Here is a 20,860-nt window from a genome sequence, read left to right on the forward strand (position 1 = left end):
AAAGAAAGCACACGTCTCCCCATTCTAAGGCAGTGCCCAACAGGAGCTGGCACTGCCCATGGAGAAAGAGAGGGCAGCAGCCAGGCTGGGGAAACCCCCCTGCCCACCCTGCTGGGGCAGCCCATCCGCATCCTGGTGGCAGCCGGCCGGGAAGGGGCGAGAAGGCGGCTGACAGCAAGATGGGACCATGCCCAGATCCGCTCCGCGAGACACGAGGAAGGTGACAACGGCAGCAGCGCTCTGGTTAGTCACCACCGGGAAGCATGCCACACCGGAGGCTGCTGGCAGGCCGGCAGTGTTTTCGGCCACCTGGTGTGCATAGCTTTATTTTGATGATTTCAAGATTTCTCCAAGGAGGGGTGCAGCCAGGCAGCGGGAAGTGGTGGGAAGTGCAGAGGAAGGAACGTGAAGAAACTGCAGGGGCTTGTTGGAGACAGTCCCCAGGGTCCCTGGACGTGGGGCCAGGCTGCCCCATAAGGACAAGGCTCCAAGTGGGGCTGTGTGACTCAGGAGGCAGCTGCTGCAGGTGCTAAAACCAGGTACCTGTCACCTGCCGGGGGTGTAACAGTCAAAGTGACACGTGTCTAGGAGGTTTGGACCAAAGGTCCCCAAGCTGGTGGGGACATGGAGTCCACCAGTCCCTTTCTTGGCACTGGGGGGGGACCCTGCAGGGTTCATTCAACCCTGCCCAAACAACGGCTAGAAGGAGGCAGGGGAGGACATGGTAGCGGGGACAGCAGATGCATTTCGTCACCCAGCCAGGGGTGTGTGTGTGTGTTGGGGGAAGGGATGGTTGGGCGTGTGGGTGCATTTATTGCCTCTTCCCACCAACGCTGGCTCCCTGTGCACACACAGGCGGCAGGGACCCAAGGGCACAGCCCACGGCTCGCTGGACTTTTACCCTGCTGTGCAAACAGGCAGGCGCCAGATTAGGGTATCAGTTGGAATTTCATCCTGTCAACGGCACCCGCAGCCTCTCTGGGTAGGTGGCAGAACATCTTCCCTCCAATGCGGCCTCTCACACACCCATGGGCACCCCAACACAGTAAGTGAATTTGGGAGAAGCATGTTTCATCTCTCCCAGAACTCTGTTCCCCTTCAAGCTTTCCCCTTGAGCAAGTCCTTGCTAGTGATGTTGATGCCTGGGGCTGGGTTGTCACCACCCCATCCCCTGTCAGGGCAGGATCCCACTGGCTGGTCCTCATGTGGCAATGACGAAATTGGATGTCAAAGGCAGGGGAGGCCCAGTGAGGGAGGAGGGTGCCTGTGGAGGAGCCAGTCCCCAGCAAGGGGACCATGATGGAGTGTCAATGCAGAAATGGATCCCAGTTGTCCCCATCCAGCCCAGCAATTTGGGCAGGTGGCCTATCCACTCCCGGCCTTTTTCCTATATGGCACTGTCTCCATTTCCTTTACCTTGCCCATCCTGTTTCAGCTCCTGATGCCTCTCATGGAGGTGTGTGGTCCCATGCCACAGGGAGCCCAGATGCTGCGCCAGTGAACACGGGGTCACCAGAGTGCAGCAGTAGGTGCAGCTGCTGTTGCAAGATCAGCAAAAAACCCTTTGCTCTGTCCCTCTCTTTGCAATGTCACCTCATCCTGCCCCTGCTCCTCCATCTATTCCACCCATGAGGACTTTATCCTGCATCAAGTGTCCTTCCACAGCCACCTGCCCTGAGTGGGCATCTCAGTACACATGTCCTCACCTCTTCCCAGGGAACACTTGGCATGTTTTAGGCCTGGAGGAGCTGCTTTGGGAAAGTATTTGAGAGCAGCCCCTTGCTCAGTGCCCTGCAGGACCAGAGGGACAAGGCTGGGAAGAAGAGAGGAGAGCGTTGGGCACTGATGCCAGCTGTCCCAGGTGCTATCTCACATCCTCATTCTCTGTTTACTCTTCTTGGACAAGGAGGATATTCATCCCATCAACAGCCATAAAACAAGATTAGAGGCCAGGAGACGCCGATGGGAGGTGGCCACGTCGGTGAGCAGCTGGCCTTGTTCTTTGGCCTGTGCCAGCCCAAGCCCAGCCTCACCTTTTCCTCAGCTCCCCTCAGTTTGCAGCCGCCGGGTCACCCAGCACGACCAGCCCTCTTGGTGCCAAAGGGATGGTACGTGGCTGTTCTGCACCACAATGTGGGACATGTCACCCTGGCAATGTCCCTGCAAGATGGGCATGTTGTGTGTTACAGGAGCAAGGCTGCCTCATCGAGACATCCGTGTGTGCACTTTTTGGTGGGGTTGGGCAGGACCCCTCATTCCCAACCCTGTCTGTGCCCAGGGACATTGGCATTGGTGCAATCCCGGAGCAGGCATCCCTCCCCTGCTGCAGAACTGCGGGCTGGGAAGAGACAGCAACAGAATTGTGCAGGATTCCTGCTCACTTTTATTTCCACTGATGCCTAAAAAATAAGAAGGAAAACCAGTTCTGCTTTATATACACAAAAACTGAGCCAAAGTCCTGAACCAACGCACTCGTCCTCACCATCAAGCGCAGCTGGCAGTGGTGGCCAGGGGGATGTCACCAGCCCCTATGGGAGGGAGACCCAAATCCTACCAGAGCTGGAGCAGTGCTGTGGCTGCAGTGGGATGGCAGGGACCTCCTTTCAAAAGCTGCAGCCTGCCTGGGTACCTTGTTTTCTGGGCCAGGAGGGGCTGGGAGCAGTGTGAGGCTGGCAGTGGACAGGGTAGCTGAAGGATGCGATACATGAGCGGTCTTGGGTGCAATGAGGGGGCTGAGCCAGGCGCTCTGCAAGCAGCGGGGGACATGTCTGCTGCTCCACGGTTCTGGAGCTCGGAGAAATGGCTCTGGGAAAGGCCATGTGAGCTGCCACATGAGGCCTGTGCACCCTCATCCCTTTCTTGGTTTTGGGAAGCTGCAGCTCAGGACCACCCAGCACAGCCCCAACAGGAGACGTGCACCCTCCCATGTCCCAGCCGTTCCCTGTTGTCCTTTGGGCTTCGGAAACCCGGGCCAGTAGAGTGGTCAGGACTCAGCAGGGTGAAGGGACAATTCAACTGCAGATCCCCAGCAGGAAAAGAGGGGTACCAGGTCCTGACCTAGGACACACAGCAGGTGGTGCCGTGCTTGGAGGAGGGGAGACACAGGGAGAGAAGAATCTGAAGTCCTTGGGGTTTTGAAGAAAACAGGAAAAACCCACCCCTCTCTCTTTCTGGAAACCACTTGTCCATCACACAACACCAGGGCATGTGCCAGGCCCTCCTCTGCCCCTGCCTGTCCCTGTAGCAGCTCCTGGCACCCACTGTGGCTGCACTCCCTTGGAGGAGAACCACAAATCTCTCACAATATTGGCCCTTTTGGATGGCCTGGGCGGGTTCTTGCACCCTGTCCTGAGGGCAAGGGTCCTGCCTGGCTCCCACAGCCCAACTCACTCTGCCTTCGGCACCCCCTTCCTGGCGTAGCAGATCCAGGAGACCAGCTCAGCAGAAATCTCTTTTGCCTTGAGTCCAGCTAGGTCTGTTTTCTAATTCAGTCTCATTCAGATTGCCCCAAAAAGAACCAGGCAGTAGGATCTCCAGGAGAACTGAAGGAAGTGCCCACCTGAAGCACCATAGGCGAGCCATCCTCCACCACCACTCCCTTCCTTCTGCTGACATTAAGGATCTTGCTTTGGGCAGCAAATACCAGAGACCAGACCAGTGTGTGTTTCCTACAGGAGAGCAATACAACCTAACCTATGGTATTTACATAGGAGAGAGCACACCAGCCCCTTGGGGAGGTGCTGGTGCCACTTTGCCCAGCTTCACTTGCTGCCCCGTTGGTTCAGTCAGGGGCCATCATATCTTTGAGCAGGGGCTGTCACTCTTCAGAGCACACGGACCGGCTGGGCTCTGCTGCATAGTGCTTATCTCTTGGTGTCTGTAGCTGGTAAAGGGGGCTAAGGCATGAACTCCTCCTTGATTGTCAGTGGAGACGAGGAGACGAGGTTTGGGGTGCTGCTGCTGCAGAGGCCTCCAATGGGTCCTGGTGTGCCGACAGCCGGCGGGGTGGGTGTGGTGGTGCTGGTGGGCTGGCTTTGCTGCTGCATCTTCTTCTTGTTCACCTTCCTCTCCTTCGCCCTCCGATTTTGAAACCAGATTTTCACCTGCAGAAAGACAAAGACAGTGATGGATGCAGTTGAGAATGACAACCCTTGGGGCAGGGAGAGCATCCTGGGGTTTGGAAGAGAAGGTGAAGACATGGAGCAAGGTGAAACCACCTCTGCCTGCTCGGGCTTCAGCCCTTCCCCTCCCCAGCCCCATCTCCACCCAGGACATGGGTTTTCCTGGGACACCACAGCACTGACCTGCCGTTCGGTGAGCCCGAGGGCAGCGGCCAGCTCGGCTTTGCGGCGGATGGTGATGTAGCGGCTGTAGTGAAATTCCTTCTCTAGCTCCAGGCGCTGGTGGTCTGTGTAGACCACCCGGTACTTGTCTTTTGTCCTTGTCTTGCCTGTCGGAGAGAGCAGAGAGGGGGTGAAAAGGGATGGAGAGAAGCAGTGGAGGGGTAGGAGCATCCCCAAGAGGATGGAGGAGCTATACAGGTGCTTGTGGTGAGCTCAGGAGAAGCTGTGAGGGTCCTACTACATTTAATGCACATCCTGCGTAGCATCGGGGTGTTTCTTCATGTTGGAAAGCACCTGGGCACTGCACATGGTTTAGTGCTAAATTTAGGTTATAGTTGGACTTGATGATCTTAAGGGTCTCTTACAACCAAAATGATTGTGCGATTCTATGAAATTGCTTGGTGGAAAGAGCAGGAGGGATTCAGAGGCATCTCGAGAAGATGGACTAAGAGGAGAAGAGCTGCAAGCCCTGCAGTGGGCTGAGGACAAGCTGCCTGAAAAATTACAGCCTGGGAGGACTAAGGGAAGCCCAGCTCTTTGCCACGAAGCCCAAACCCAAGGTGCAATCACTTGCAGGCACTCAGATCAGGACAGGGGCAAGATGGAAAACCCAAGGATGACAGCATTTCTCTGTCACCAAGAGGGTTATATTTCTCATCCCCACACAAAGCTAAGATGAAGGGCAGCACTTATTCATTTGGGGCAGTCTTTAAAGTAGCTCTGGAGAAAGCCTACATGGTGCTCAATCACTCTTGGGAACTGTCTCCATGGGCCAGCGGTGCTTGGCCGATGCCAGCCCAAATCTTGCCTTGGGTCACCCCAGATCTCAACAGAGCTCAGGGCCATGGAGCCCCACATCTCCATGCACATGGATGCACATCCTGTGGGACTGCAAATGACACCTGGTGCTTTCTAGCCAAAAAATACAGCCACAAATAGCCCAGCAGGTTTCTCCATTAGCTCCTTCATCAATCTGCACGCACACGGGGCGAGCGGCGGAGCAGGAGCCAGCGGCTTGAACTCTGCCTGTGCCGGGGGATGCGGGTGGCACTTCAAGGAGGGATGCCCATGCCTGGCAGTTTGCTGACAAGTCCCTGGTGCTATCCTCTGCAGAACAGCCCATGGGTGGGGAATAAACACAGCTGTGAATATTTGCTTCTCCACCCGAAATAACAAATTCCTGTTCCAGGGTATCGGGAGCGATGGAGTTGTGTGTTCAGCTGAGCAGCCACTGTCCTTCCGACTGGGAACATGGCAATTTGTTTGCCTGGCAGACACATTTGTGCATCTTCTGAATTTCTGGTGCTGAGGGGCAGGAACAAGCCCAGAACAGCTGTGTGGATTTCCCCGGGGCTTCCCGGGGTGTGCCAGCATGGGCAGTACCCTGCCCATCACTGCTGCAGAGGTGGAGGGAGGGATTTCTAGCGACCTGGCAACCCATATACCCTCACCTGCAGCCTGATTCCCCTGGGAAACGGAACCTTTGTGTGACTGCCATCCTGCTCATCCATTCCCCCTAACAATCCCTTGGCAAATCAGTCAGTTTGAGCCAAATCTGATGGACATCTCAGCAATATTATTAAATTGTGACCATTCTGCTGGAAGCAGGAGTTTGGTTGGTGCAGAGCAAAACTGTGCTTCAGAGACTCCAGGGTGGACTCAACCCTAACCAGACAACAGAAGATATCCACACAGCAAACCTCCAGTCCTCAGGCTGCAAATCTGTTTTTCAACCAACTCAATTTTATTTTTAAGCACGTCTCTCCCCTGCTTCCCCATTGCAAGAAGACAGGGACTTTCCTAAGCCACCTCTGATGCTGAAAGGTGAATGTAAAAGAGCATTGGAGACAGGACAAACCCCGGCCATGATACGCTGCGAGTGGGACAGCGGCTCCCTTGGGATAATTTCCCTTGCTGCATCCTGTGGGATGCCAAACCACAGCTGTTTTTATACTAAATAAGCAAGAGCCAGCTGTTGCTGTTGGCCACCAAGCAAACCATGTGCAGAAATGCATGGTTATGTGTGTGTGCACCCTTGGGTGCATGTGGGAGCTGGGGCGGACACAGGAGGGGTGGGACTTGACCCTAATGATCCCAGGCACAAAAGCAGCAGCCCTGAAATTCAATTTGGTGCCCAATTTCTGTGACTGTGTCACTCTCTGTGTCCTCCCACCCTTGCTCCTGGCAGCAGGTGCTGACATGTGCTCAGCATGATGTGAGTGGCGCGATGCCACGGGCTGTATGGGATGGCCAAGGGTCCTAGCATGGTCCCAAGCAGCACTGAAGCTCTGCAGCAATCCACAGGGGAGGGCAGATGCAAGGGAATGGAAATCAAATCTCCCAGCACCAGGGCTTGGTTTTTGCCACTGCCTGGTATTTGAGGGGTGTGATGAATTCGGTCATTGCTTTAGAGAGTGGGGAGCCCAGCGAATCCCTCCTCACCACCGCTGAGAGCAAACCTGCCTCTGGCCACATAGTGTGACTCTGCAGGTAAAAGTGGGGTAAAAAAGGTAATTTGACTGAGTAAGATGTGTATGGCGATGGCTGCAGACACGAGGCTGAAGCACAGCATTCAGCTACAGCAGCGTTGCTGGGTGTTGGTCTCCTCTCTGGCACAGCGCAGGGCTGGAGCGGTGCCAGGGGCATCTGTCCCACGCAGGACGCTTTCCCACGCTCTCCCCTTGCTGTCCCATGGGACCCCTGCCCTAGCCAGGGTGTCGCTGCCGCCTCTCGTCACCCCGCAGGCAAAGGGTTCATCAGCACAAGAAGGACTTGTGCATCCCAGCCCAGGAGGGACCCATGTGGAATCTGCAAACACAGCGGTTCCCGGGGAGTTACAGAATAAACCAGAGGCACCGGCAGAGATTTATGCAGGGTTTAGCAGCTCCATGAGAAACCAGGCTCCCTCTGTCTCTGCTCCAGACTCAGGGACTCCTACAAGTTCTTTTCTTTCTCTTGTATTTTTTTTCTTTTTTGAAAGCAAAAATCTTTCTAAAGAGGTAATGACATTACAATTATCCTATTTGTGATATTGCTATTTGAATACCACTGCTTAGAGAAAAAACAGCTGAAAAGCAAATGAACTGACAGATAAAGTAAAAAAAAAGTTAAGGAATACAGAAATAAGGCGGTTTGTGAATACCACATATGCCACGAATTTCAGCAAGAATTATTATTTCCTGCTGCAGCTGTAAATAGATCCATCACGGCTTGTTCTTTGTTATTCCCTCTTCACCATTCATCCTTCACGAAGCCTCTGCTTTGCCTCAGGTCTGGCAGACACCAGCAAGCAGCTGCCATCTGAGCAGGGCATCAGTCTCTTACTGCCCAAGATCAGGTAGCGGGGCCTCAAAGCAAAGGGCTCACCACCAAACCAGAGACGGAAAGTTATTAATCTCAAATCATTGCTGGTTTTGGTGATGTTTGCTGAATTTGGGAATGTACTGTGGGTGATTCACAAGGAAAAGAAAGGAATTTGCAAGAAATACTATTGACAATGAATAATTCGACTGCCTTGAATATGAATGCCGGGTTACACTTAGCTCTCTCCTGGAGACTTTTTATGGCTTTGTGAAAGGAAAGAGGAAATTTGGGATGAGCCAGCCCAGCTCCTTATGAGGACCCCTCATACCTATGGGGAAACCCTGGCGCTGCAGCGAGGAGCGCGACCAAGCAGAGGAATGGAAGAGGGATGGAGCTGCTCCTGTGCTTCCAGTGAAGCCCTTCGGAGGTGGATGGGGCCGGGACAGCCGGGAGCTGCTGTGCGAATGGGGTGCGTGGAGTGCAAAGGGGGTGCCAGTGATGCACAGCTGTTAGCCCTTCCCAGCCCTGCTATGCATCTAAAGTCCCTTCTGCTTGCCCCCAGAACACCAGGCAAAGGGACTGCTCGGGCAGGCAAAAGGAGCCATTCGCAGGGCAAGTGGGAATGGTTTCGACTTTGGGATCAAGGCAGGGCCAATGGCTGCATGGGGAGAGGGTATCGTTACTGATGTTAATGTATAACCCTAATAGCACTCACCTGAGCCGCGATTAGATAAGGGAATAGCTTTAATGTGCTGTGCAAACCCAAAAGGACGCACTTCGGAGTGTGCACGCACATGTACCCACACACGGGAAAGGGGACGGGTCCCGACCCCCAGCCCAGGTCTGTTCCCTGCAGCAGCCCTGCCCAGGGATGGGGATGCTGGTGGTCCTGCCCTGAACCAGGTCCAGAGCCTGGCAGGGGAAGAGAAAATAAAACCAAATCCCTGTTCCCACCATTCTGGGCTCTGTACCTTCATGGCCATGGCAGAGGCTGCCAGGCATGGGGTAATTCACCCTCTCCAGCCCTGGCCTGCCCAAAGGATGGCTTTCAATAAGAAACTGCCCCAGACACCCTAGCGGATAGGCTGTAGGGTGATGGAGTATTTTGAAGCTGGCATTGCGCAGCTTTATTCCCAAAGGGAATAGGGGAAGGTGCTGTTCCAAAACAGAGAGGAAAAAAGACCCTGGGGTGGCAGTGGCACCTTGAGAGGAGGCAGAAAGTAGTGAAGGAACAAGACCTGGCACTGTGTTTCAGAGCTTGTCTTTTCCCCAGTTCCACAGAGCAACTCACCCAGCCCGGTGTGTCCAGCATAGCTAAGAGGGGGTCAGGCTCCATCCCCATCCCTGAGACACAGCGGGAGCAGCGCAGCTGCCAGCAGCGAGGAGCATAAACCTGCACATTTTTCCAAAGGTCTCTATTTCACAGGTCAAAGCAGCTCCAAATTGCAGCAGCAGTTCCCTGGGAAGCCACTACGCAGCCATCAGGGCTCCGATCAGAGCAGCCAGGGTACAACAGGCCCAATGTGCTCACCAGAGCCACCGAGATGAGAGCCCACCGCGGTGCCGGCTGTCGCGCCCCAGCTGCAGAGGTCCCCGAGGCCTGGGGACATGGGCACATTGCACATTGCTTTGCACAGGAGGTGCTGGCGTGGGGGACGGAGGCTCGGCGGCTCTGCACGCCCCACTGCATGGCGGCTTCTCGCATGACTGGCAAGAAAAGTCTGGGCAATGTGCTCCCAGAGCCACCTGGTGCAGTCTTACCTTCCTGGTTGTGCTCTGACTCCATCTATACAGCCACATCTGTCTGTACTGGGTGTCTGGTTCCATGCTAGATGGCTGCACTACAATATTTTAATGCTGGGAAACATCAGATGTGAAAGTCACATCATCAGTGAGCACCAGGGCAAAAAACTTGTCCACACTGGAGTTAAAGTGCAGTGAGATAGGGTGCAAGGTTGTCCCTACACCCCAGGGTGGGTGCTTCCTCCCCATGATAAAGCTGCTTCATTCTGAATGAGCAACAACTACTTGCAAAGAGGATAAAATCCTCACATCCCAGAAGGAATCAGTGCTTTATCAGGATTTGCCATTCCTCCCCAGGGAGAACATCAGGGAAAACTTGCCCCCACCCCGGCATAGCTTCAGCAATGATACGGCTGGAGAAACTGAGGCACAGAAGCAGATGCAAATCAGAGTGAAGTCCCAGGGTCAGCACTGTGTGCTCTGATCACTGGTGGGACTCCTGTGTACCTTAACCCCCTGGTTCTCCTGCAGCTCCAGGGGGGGGAACCCCCCACTGCAAAGAGAGGAGGGCTGCCCGCAGAGCGATGTCCTATGACAGAGACCCCAAGACCAGGAGAGGGCTGGGGTCAGCTCCCAATGCCCAGAAGCCTCTCAGCTGGCTAGAGTCACCCCGTCTGGCAGCAGATGTGCTCCAGCTGCTTCTGTGCAGAGGGGTCAATGCTCCCTCTGCTGAGCAGCCGTGCTGCGCAGAGGTGATGCTGACGCTTGGAACAAACAGCCCAGCTCATTTCACTGTCCCTAAACCTACTGGAAATGGGAACTCCAGAGGCTGCACTGACAGTGGCAGGGGCTGAGCCCCCAAATCCCTCCCTCTGCCTCTCCTGCCCCACACTCACGGGTTCCCTGCCTTTCCCTCCAGCTCCAGCAACCAATCCCAAAGCACACAGGCTCCTCTGTGGCCAGTGAGGGGGGATAAACCTGAGCCCCCCATCCTCTCTGAGTGCTGGGAACCAGCAGATCAGGGCTTTCACAAGCCTCCCCCTTCCCATGTATGCTTCAATATTGTCAGCTATTTTTCCTCTACCGCAGGAAGCAGAGGGGTGATGGATGGGATGACTGGTGTGGGGCAAAGGACCGGAGCCATGTGGCTTCCTTCGTCACCGCCAGCGAGAAACAAACCCCTCTGGAGGGCAATCCTTCCCGAGATGCCTGCCTGAGATCATTCCTCTGCCAAAGGGCGCTGGATTTAGACAACAGCTGGGTGTCAAAAACTGGTTGAGAGGAGACACCCCTGCCACACTCCCCCCCACCCCGCACCGTACATTTAATGTGTCTGTACTGTGAAGGGAGGGGATGCTGGATGAACCCTCATGCAATGGATCCTCCCAAGGCTTCTCCAGCTCTGCTCCAGGTCAGAGAAACAGGCATTTCAGAGCTGTGGGGCTGAAGGCAGGACTCGTCTGTGCCCGCAGGCACAGGGAGCCCCTCCAAGGAGCCCAACAACCCTCCTGTACCCAGGGCAGCTCCTTGCATGGCTATTCGTCTGACACTGACCCAACCTGGGGATTTCTTCCTGGTGCCAAAGACTTCAGAACAAATGGTGGTGCTCCTGTGGGCACCCACTGGCAATAAAACCTGATTCAGCTCAGTACATCGTGCACTGTCTATGTTTCACTTAAAAAACCACATCACTTGTCCTGATTGATTCCTTGTATTCTGAACACAGAGAATTGAGCTCTGTGCTTCCAAAAAAGCCCCACAGCTTTACTGTATGGCTGGGGGCTGATTGCCTGGAGATTCACAGAATCACAGAGTGGTTGGGGTTGGAAGGGACCTCTGTAGATCATCTGATCCAACCCACCTGCTAAAGCAGGTTCAACAGAGCAGATCACACAGGATTGTGTCCAGGTGGATTTGAATGTCTCCAGAGAAGGAGACTTCACAACCTCTCTGGGCAGCCTGGTCCAGGGCTCTGGCACCCTCATATTCAGATAGAACCTCCTGTGCTTCAGCCTGTGCCTGTTGCCCCTCATCCTATCATTGGGCACCACTGAAAAGAGCCTGGTCCATCCTCTTGACATCCACCATTGAGATATTTATAAACATTGATGAGATCCCCTCTCAGCTTCTCTTCTCCAGGTTGAACAGACAGCTCTCTCAGTATCTCCTCATAAGGAAGATGCTCCAGAACCCTCATTATCTTTGTAGGTTATGGGACTGGCAGAGCCAGAAGGCAGACACTGGGGTTTGGTGCCCGGCACAGCTGCGCAGGACAGCCCGGCTGCTGGGGAGGGGCAGAAACACGTGGGCAAAGAGCCGGATTTGGGGAGCGCAGACCGGTGTGCGGGAGCACAGACTGGCCCTGGCTGGGTTCTGTGTTGCCAGCACTGTGGGATGGGGCCAGCTCTGCACACACACCCACATACGTGGGGTGAAGGCAGCCCTCCTGCAAGCCTCCTCCTCCTCCCAGGAGGTGCAAACCCCAAGGGGATGAGGAGCAGGTTGCTGGTGGTTGCAGTGAGATGGTGGATCCCCAACACAACCCCATGTTCTCGGACATGGAGCAATACAGCAGGAGATGCTTTAATCTCAGGGGCAGCAGCCTGAGGCTGGGCGTTGGAGCAAGCATTTCCCAGCCCTGCGGTGATTCAACCCTTTATTTTGGCAACTGGCAGGTTCCTTCAGTTGCTCCCATGGTTTTACGAGCACCGAGATGAGCGTCACCAACCAGGCTCCCGTGCCAGGTCAAAGACCACACCAGCAGAGGATGGTGAGGAGTGCTGGGGTGGCGAGTGGGTAGGAAACCGCCTGTTTCAGCGTGTCACCTTCACAACAGCCCCATGGCACTGAGCTCGGGTCCAGCTCGTCTGGGTCTGCCACCTGGCTGGATTTGGCTGGGCTGCAGCAGGAGGAAGAGGATGGTGAGGTGGTGGTAGGGTCGGCTGTGTATCAGGGATCCTCTCCCCCTTCACAGCCTCATAGGGCTCAGCCCATCCTCACCGTGGGGCAGTGAGGGGGAAGGATCCAGCCCCTTATCCATCGATCGCAAAGCTAACAGTGCTGGCATGGGCGTCCTTGAAGGGTTCCCTGTAGGAAACATCTGCCATTGGCCAGAGGTTTAAAGCGTTCCTGTGCTAATCCCGGGGTATTAGCCAGCCAAGCCCATCACGTAGGTACCGCTGGTGCTCCAGGAAAGCCCTTTTTGTTCAAGGAAAGTCAATTTTTGGAAAGTTTGAAAGGCCTGTACCTTGGCCAGCAGGCTAAGTGGTCAATAAATCCCAGCTGGGGCCAGGAGCAGGTTGTGGGTTAATAATTCAAGGGGAGAAGACTGATGGGCCCCTACGCATGCACACATGGAGGCACCTGGAGGAGCAAAATGTCTCACAGGGAGTGACTGTGTCCTGAAGAGAGGTCCCCCATGCAAGGACTGACCAGGGAAATGCACCATTCTACAGCCACCACCATCATCCTGAAATGTACTGTGCACAGCATGTACCCTGTCTATCCAGGGAAAACGTTTCTGTTTCACTAACAGGTTTTTTACCCTTCCTTCCAACTTTCATGTACCTCACTAGGGCTGAACAAATAGAGCTGGAAAAATCAAGCTGGAAAGAGTGAAAACTGAGATGGAAAACTGCACACCCAGCAAATCACCACGTGCCCATGCTTGGAGCATTGCTCTTTGCTCTCCATCATCCCACAACCTGCCCGGGCATCACGGGCACTGACACCACACAAAGCCCCGAGCACATTCCAAGGGATGCCCCAACGGGACTTTCACTTGCAATATTTAGCACTGTGGCATTGGCTCGATTAGTGACCTAAAAGTCAGACCTGAGGCAGTATCTGAGGATTTGCATAACTAACAAGCAGAGGGTGAATTTCAAAGTTCAGCCAGCCACTGTTTCCAGCCACCTTCCTGAGCTTTTTATAGAGCCAGGGTGCAATTCACAGGGAAGTTTGCAAATAATTGTGAATAAGGAGGAAGCATGAGGCTCTGACACGCTGCTCATGAAGATTTTATGAGCAGAAAAAGAGGTGACATCGGAGAGAGAAGTGAAGCCTGGGGACATCTTCCAGTTTGGTTCCCTTTAACCCCTGATTTCCAGCGACACTCTGGCGTCGCAGTCCCTTCTGCTGCAGGGTTGGTTATCTTGGCTCAGCTGGGTGAAGCACACACGTATTTAGCAACGGGTACTTAAATCATCCCCCTGTAAAGCCTGACTCTGCACTGAGTCACTAGGAGATTTCTCAGTGATTTTTCTCAGGCTCTGGATCGCATTTGCAGGAGCCCCAAACACATTCATATGCCCTGCATAACATTTTCTCTTACCACCACACAGCTCTTTCCCAAAAGCTTTCGAACTGCGGCCAAGAGCTGTTTATATAAGGCAAGACAGAGAGGGAACCTTAATTTACAACCCTCTGAAGCATTATGATTTATAGCATTCACAATGAAACTGTTGATATTTATAGCAAAAAAACCCGTGTATTCATTTCCTATTCCCACTGCCGTGAGATAGGTAGTTAATCAATCAAGACTGATTAAAGTCCAGTTTATTGATTTCAATAAAACAATTCATCCAAGAATTTCACCCTTATCTATGTCAAAACCATCTCTGCCCTACTCCCTTTCAAGCTCAATGGAGAAAGGTATCTTTTTCGTCTATTTTTTTAATTTAAAGGCAGCCATGGAAAACACAGGCTGCCTCCCAGCATCTCTCAGCACATGGTCCCACTGCGGCCAAATCCTGCAGCCGCTTGGCACCAGCAGTGCTGGGCTTGGACCTACCAGAGACACAAGGACAGATCCTTAATCTGTAAGTGCCTTAAAAAGGGACTTCACTGGTCATCCAACCCAGGGAAGCACCATAAGAATGGGGCTTTCACCCCAGCACCCATCCCTGCATCTCTGGGGCTGGGCTGGGGCAGCTCCTCAGCTGCATGCAAGGGGAGCAAGGCTGACTTATTTCTCCCTTTGTATGCATTTAATCTAAGAGATACAAACTAAGCAACTAATGATATTTTTCCAGAATTCAATCAACTCAATTGTCATTTAACTCAATCAAAGGCCCTTTCAAGCCCCTGTTTTATCTCAGCCCCTCTGCTGGGTGTAAAACCATGCCCTTGATGCAGAGGAGAGGTGTGCTGTTGTCTTTCTCCCCTCATTAATTTCCCCCCCCTACCTTTCTCTTCAGATGAAATTGAGACATTCTGACCTACGAAACCTGCAGATGTGGCAGGGTCCCATCTGCATTGGGGGGGTTGCAGGATCACACCCGCTTTCCACTGCAGAGCAGAGTGAAGCCTTCAGCCCCAGCACACCAGTGAGTCCCTATCGCTGGGTACAGGGGGAGGCATTTTTCCCAAATAGGTATATTCAGTGATTAAAATGGGCCAGGAAATACCAGCCTGCCTCTCCCCTCCTCTTTCCAGACTGAAGCTGGGGTTTTTTTTCCATTCATCAGGACGTTCTGCCTGCTCCGCCACGGTCACTGCTCCTTCTGGGACAGCCCCATCCCCATCCCTGCCACACGGATCCGGTGAACACGAGGAGCTATTTTCCATGCTGGAAGAGACCCCAGGCAGCTCTGCATGAGCTCCCCCTTGCATGAGGATCTTTGCATGGGGCTTGGCCAGTGGGGAGCCAGAAACAAGCCTAAAATTAAAGACACTTTGCAAACTGGGAGACCTGGCCCAAATCCTGGGGATATGGGGCAGCAGTAACCAAACGCAAACTCGTCCCCGAGAGATGCCCAGAGCCACCCCAGCAGCGAGTCTGGCCCCAGCAGTGCTCTGCGGAGCTCACGGCCAGCACAGGAGAGGGAGAGGGGTGACGGGTCCGGGCAAGCCCAGCGGGCAGGGGGTCTTGCTGTGGGCAGGATGGGTCCGGGCTGGGCTGGCAGCAGCAGTCGCAGCCTGAAGGGGAAGATGAAAGGGCACGGGCAGGGCAGGACAAAGGGCCCCACACCTCACCTCGCTGCCAAAGGAGCGGGTCACGATCTCCATGACAAAGCGAAGCTCTTGTCAATTTGGGCTGGCCCCAAGGGGGGATCTGCCCACAGCCTTTGAAGTGGGCAGCAGGGCCACCCCTGGCCAGCATGGACAAGGGGCTGGGGTCACCCAAACACTCCCCCCCACCCCTAGGTCAGGAGTTCAGCGGGGACAGGACCCCGGGGACAAGGGGACAGGACTAGGGGGACAGCACAGCCACTCAGTGCCGAAGCCAGCAGTAGGCATAGGAGCGGGGACACCCGCTCACGCAGTGCACGGCACCCACATGCTGTGTGCACGCACACATGGCGTGTCACACCCGGAGCACCCACATGCACCCTCCACGTGGCACTGTCCCCGATCACACCACACCTTGCACACACATCATACACACACTCTGCGCCTTGCACACACAGCACACACGCACACACACGCTGCACCTTGCACTGTTCTCAACACACACCGCCTTGCACGCACACAGTGAGTGTGCAGCATTCCCTGTATACTCTCACTGACGGTCTATACAGCAAGCCCCATGCACATATGCTGCTTATGGCACCTTGCACATGCACACAGAGCCTATAGCACCTTGTGTGTACACCTTACAGACATGCACATAGCACATGCAGCACCTTCCCTCCACATATATACATATGATACCTTCCCTACACACATATATGCACACTGTACACATGCACGCAGCGTATGGCACCTCACACACACATATTTCCACCCCCCACACATGGGCTCTCACAGCTGCACACCAGCTCACAGCCGCAGCCCCACACGCTTCCCCTTGCACACATGAGACACCCTGTTCACACCCCCCTCGGGGCTGGTGGGACCCCAGGGGTCTTCTCCAGCTCTCCCCATCCAACGTGGTGGTGGCAGGAGAGGGCAGGGCTGCAGGGACAGAGACTGGCCAGGGAAACTGAATTTCCAGCCATATAATCCCTGCCACTAGTAACACCAGTCCCCTCCCTGCCCATCTCAGCCCCTGCCACCTGAGCAGTGGGATCCCCCTGCTCCTTGGGGTCCAGGGCCATGCCAAAGGCAGGCCAAGTGTGCTGTCCCCTTGCCAGGAGAGCCATGGGAGCAGGATCCAGCCCCTCAGGATGTGAAGCCCAGGGATTCTCCGCACAGAGGAAGGCGCAGGGGTGTGGTGTTGGGGGTTTCCTTACCGCTGCTGCTGGTGCTGGGAATGCTGCGCCTCATCCACTCGTACGGGGTGCGTCTCTGGGCATTAGGGGAGAGCTGGGGGACCGAGCTGCTGATGGGTGGAGGCAGGAGTCCAGAGCCTGGGGGCTGGATGGAGTTAAAATCTGGGGGGCTGAATCCAAACTGCCCTGGGCTGGCGGTGGAAGGTGCGGCGGCGGTGCTGTAGGAATGCCAGTCCTCCTTGGCAGGGGTGTAGGGAGAGCCCCAGGCGGCCGCCGGTTGCCCGTGGTGCGGGTCGTTGTTAATCCCAGGCACATGGTGGTAGCTGGCGAAGTCCGTGTACTGGGGCGGCCCCGGCACATAATTCTGGGGATTGATGTTGAGGCTGGGATGCCGGACAGGGCTGGGATACATGTTGGTGTCCTTATCCAAAAGATAACCTACATACATCTTCCCTGGCCGGCTCCGCGCACATGCTGCACTGCCGTGCTGCCGGCTGCGGGCCGGTTGGGTTTGGCGGGGAGGCGGCCGCCCCTCCTTCACCGCCGCTCACCTGGGCGCCTTGGGGAGCTGTGTCCCAGGGCCAGGCACCTCCCTGCCCATCGGCTTTTATTGGGCCCAACCTCTTGCAGCATTTGCATTGAAAGGCAGGTTTGCATTTCAAAGTGCAGGAACCCCAGCAGGGTGAGGGGGGTGAATTCAAACTTCCCATCCCAGCTGCAGGGTGGCTGAGGTGGTGGGTGACCTCAGGGAGCACCGAAGACCCCACGTCCCCTCTGCTGTCACCACCCAACAGCTGTCCCCATGCCACTGGCCATGGTCCCTTTGTAGCAGCTGGCTTTGAGGACACTAGGGCATCCAGGGTGTCACCCACCAGAATGCCCCAAGAGTGCCCACCCTGTCCCTGCAGCCATCTGTACCCCAGAAGCAGGGTGCCTTGTGCTAAGCCCTTGCCATCTGTGGGCAGGGAAAAAGCTGGGCTGTGCCTGCCATCAGCCCTGTCCCCACGTTGGGGGACACCAAACCCTCACTCCGGTGTGGTGCTTTCCCAGGCCCAGTGGCAGCATCTGCCACGTTCGGAAAACGGGCACTGGTGGGAAGAGGAGGCTCTAGGTCCCCCTACATCTGCTCCATCCGAGGCCAAACCCACCCCTCCAACCCTGACAGCAAAGCTCAGCCCAGCCTCAGAGAGCAGGATGGACAGACAGACAGAGCCAGCTGTGTGCAGGGGGAATGCTCCCACCCAGCGGGGAACCCCCGGGCTCCAACGTGGCTCCAAGGAGCTCATGACCCTGCAGCAAGAGGAGTTTCTCACCTGTTTTCCCTCTTAAAGAAGTGAAACCATCTCCATATGTTTTCTGATATGGAAAACCAGGCAGAAACAGGACCCTCAAGCAGTGTCTCTGCCTGCAAGGCAGGAGGTGCCCACCAGCCAGAAACACCTTCCAGCACAGATCGCACACTTGTCACCTGTCAGGACAGACACACCTCTGCTTTGGAGGGGGACAAGGGACCACAGGTCAGCTCTGTGTCATTCAAGCCAGAAACCCCCACTATCTGCAGCCAGGAGCCTCCTCCCAGCCAACATCCTCTTCCCCACCGGCGTCACACTGAGGCTCCACTGGCCACCACCACTTAGTCACAGTTGTCCTTTGTAGTCTGGTTTTTTCTCCTCAAACCGAAGCACAGCTTTGCAGAGGCTCCAGGAGGGTGTTTTGTCACCTCCTCGAGGCCACCTCTACCCTTTTCTCCACACCAGCCCCTTGTCCTGCTGGAAATATCAGCAGGACAAGGACTGGTTGTTCCTCACCCTCCCGGGACAGAAACATCCTGGAATTTGACAATAAGAAACTGAAAAAAAAAAAAAAAAATATTAATACAGAGGAAACAAAAACAAACAAACAAACAAAATTTAGGATAAAAATAAGAGGATGGAATAAAACGTGAGACTTTCAGGTCTTTCTCCTGATATGAACCTGGGAAGTGTTTCCAGTGTCAAGTTGCTTCCCAGATTTGCGGGGTTACAAGGAAAATGGTAACAAAACCAGCAAAGCCTCCCTGAATCCAGGAACTCAGTGCATTTGGCACATGACCACTTCTTGCTTTTTTGCTCCAGCAGCCGGTGGCAGATGTCCCAGCATTAGCCAGTGAGTTGGGGACAGCACCCAGGCACCGGTGCTCCCCAGGGCCCCACTCACTGCCACCCCAGTCCTCCCTCCCCACGGTGCCCTGAGCAATCCCACATTTGTGGAGCGACCGGAGTGTCCCTAAGCCCCCGCAGCGCTGCTGTCATCTGTTTGCTCAAGGTGGACTTTGCAAAAGCTGGCTGTACCCATCTCACAGGTCAGACTGCTGCCGTTCCCACCCTGCAATCACACATGCTGTGCTGGAACCGTAATGAGGCAGCCACCCCAACCCAGAGCTGTGGACCAGCAGCAGCTCTGCATCAGTCCTGGGCACCTCGTGCCGTTGCTGCAGCTCTATTTCCAGATGAAACTGGGTGAAAATATGGTATATCATTGGATACACTCATGCTACATCCACTCCCTTGCAAGGAGGTGGGAGCCAGGATGAGATCAAAGAGGACAGTAAGTGATAGGGGATCTGGCTTGCAAGATGGGAGCAGGATAATATCCCAGCAATGGGAAATCACCCCCAAAGCTGACATCACCTTGAATTTGTCTCCCGAGACCAGGCACGGCCAGAGGTAACATGAGAGGTGAGTGATTTGGCCATCCTCTCCTCCCTGTGCCCCCCAGCATCCCCTGCCCCTCACCCAGCCTTGTCCCAGCTCCCTGCCTTGTGACAAAGCCAACCAACCCATCCGATGATGATCCCCGCTCATGCTGCAGTGCAGATTGATGGATGCGCCATATGACCCCATCTATCCTGTTTTTTTGCCAAGGTCTCAACACAGTCATGGCTTTGTTTAGACAAGAAAGCCAAGGCCACCTTCTTCCTCCTCCTCCTCCTGCCAGCAAATTGACACTGGCTCAGGGGGGTGGCAAAAAAGAAAAGAAGAAGAAAATCTCCCCTGAGTGGATGGTGGGAAATACGGAGGGACGCGAGTGGCTGCTGGGTCCCACCCCAGGGACAGTTGCATTTCAGGGATAGGCGATGCTGAGGTCATTCCTGCTGCTGGCTGTTTCCAGCAGGCAGTGATGGGCAGCCCAGGTCCCCTTTTCCCTTTTCCCAGCTGGTGGGGCCATGGCCAAGGGCTCAGGCAGCTGGTGGGGACTGGGGTTCAGGGGTCAGCACCCCACACCTGCATCCTCCCCGTGGCAGGTGAAGGGCTCAGTGTGGTGCAGCATTGCCAGGTACCTGCTGACAGCCATGCTGTGAGCTTCCCCAGTATGGGGCGAAGGGGACAGGGGAGATAATTAGGCCATAAAGTTCCACTGATTATAACTTCCCTCTTTTCTTTGGCCTGTTTATTGCTGGGGGGATTACGGTTGGCAAAGTTTATGCTAGGCTCCCAGCTGCTAGACTGGGGCTGAAAGGTGCTGCTGGTGACACTCGGTGCCCCAGGATGCCACTCATACCAGGGTCCCATGGGTGAGCAGGTCAGGGGCTGCCAGAGCCCTCAGGGATCACCAGCTGGATAAGGGGAGGTGGCAGTAGCCTCCCCATCCACCCCAAAACCCCCTGCACCAAACCCAGCCTGGAGAGCTCCTTCAGTCCTCCAGACCTGAGATTCCTGCTGGAAACCAGGTGGATGCAGTGGAGGGGAAGAGCAGGCAGGGTTCCCCAGCCGCTCCCTGGGGCTGGGCTCTGCTATCCATGATCGAGTGATGCCACCTCCTGGAAGCAGGAAGCTGGAGAAGGGAGGGCTGGGAGGACCCCAGGGCCAGGCTTCAAGCAGCTGTCACAGGTGGAGCAGGTTTGCAGATGAGATCACCACCCCATCACCTCTTCCACCCCTTCACTCACCCCAGGAAACTGAGTCCTGCCTTGTCTCCTGGCTTGCTCTGAGCACCCACCATGGTTTCAGCAGGACAGAGAGATGCCCACAGAGGGCTGAGTAGGTGCCTCCCCTCGCTCCTCCTGCCCCACCACTTCCTCGGCAGCCACATGGGCGCATGGTCACTCTGCTCGCCCCAGCCCCTGCTGCTCCCAAAGGCAAACCTGTGGCCTCAGACCAGCTCATCCCAGAGCTGCATGGAGCCATGCACACTCCAGACCAGCCAACACCTTCCTCCCATTCCCCAGCTTCTCCTGCCACTCTCCTGCTGCAGGAGGAAAGGGAAAGCAAAGCAAATCTCCTCTGAACCATTCCTGAATTACGCTTTTGGAGCAGCATCCCAGGGAGCAAGAGAGGG

General features: G+C 55.2%; 1 protein-coding gene across 1 annotated transcript; it reads right to left on the reverse strand.

Annotated features, from left to right (window-relative positions):
- Positions 1–3,818: 3,818 nt before the first annotated feature.
- Positions 3,819–16,991, reverse strand: CDX1 (caudal type homeobox 1). Its single transcript, XM_065849357.2, has 3 exons — positions 16,565–16,991; positions 4,305–4,450; positions 3,819–4,103 (listed from the first exon to the last, which is right to left on the reverse strand). Exons 1-3 carry the CDS (start codon positions 16,989–16,991, stop codon positions 3,897–3,899), a joined length of 780 nt encoding a protein of 259 aa, XP_065705429.1. The 3' UTR covers positions 3,819–3,896.
- Between the last annotated feature and the right edge of the window lie 3,869 nt (positions 16,992–20,860).

Source organism: Patagioenas fasciata, chromosome 14 (genome assembly GCF_037038585.1).
Source record: "Patagioenas fasciata isolate bPatFas1 chromosome 14, bPatFas1.hap1, whole genome shotgun sequence".
Taxonomy (NCBI): domain Eukaryota; kingdom Metazoa; phylum Chordata; class Aves; order Columbiformes; family Columbidae; genus Patagioenas; species Patagioenas fasciata.

Bases quoted from the DNA above. Each gene is read 5' to 3' on its own strand.
- CDX1 (XM_065849357.2), bottom strand. From the start codon at position 16,991: ATGTATGTAGGTTATCTTTTGGATAAGGACACCAACATGTATCCCAGC. The intron at 4,451-16,564 runs GTAAGGAAACCC...TCTCTCCGACAG, and splicing joins TCCCAGCACCAGCAGCAGCG to GCAAGACAAGGACAAAAGAC. The intron at 4,104-4,304 runs GTCAGTGCTGTG...GTCTTTCTGCAG, and splicing joins TCGGGCTCACCGAACGGCAG to GTGAAAATCTGGTTTCAAAA.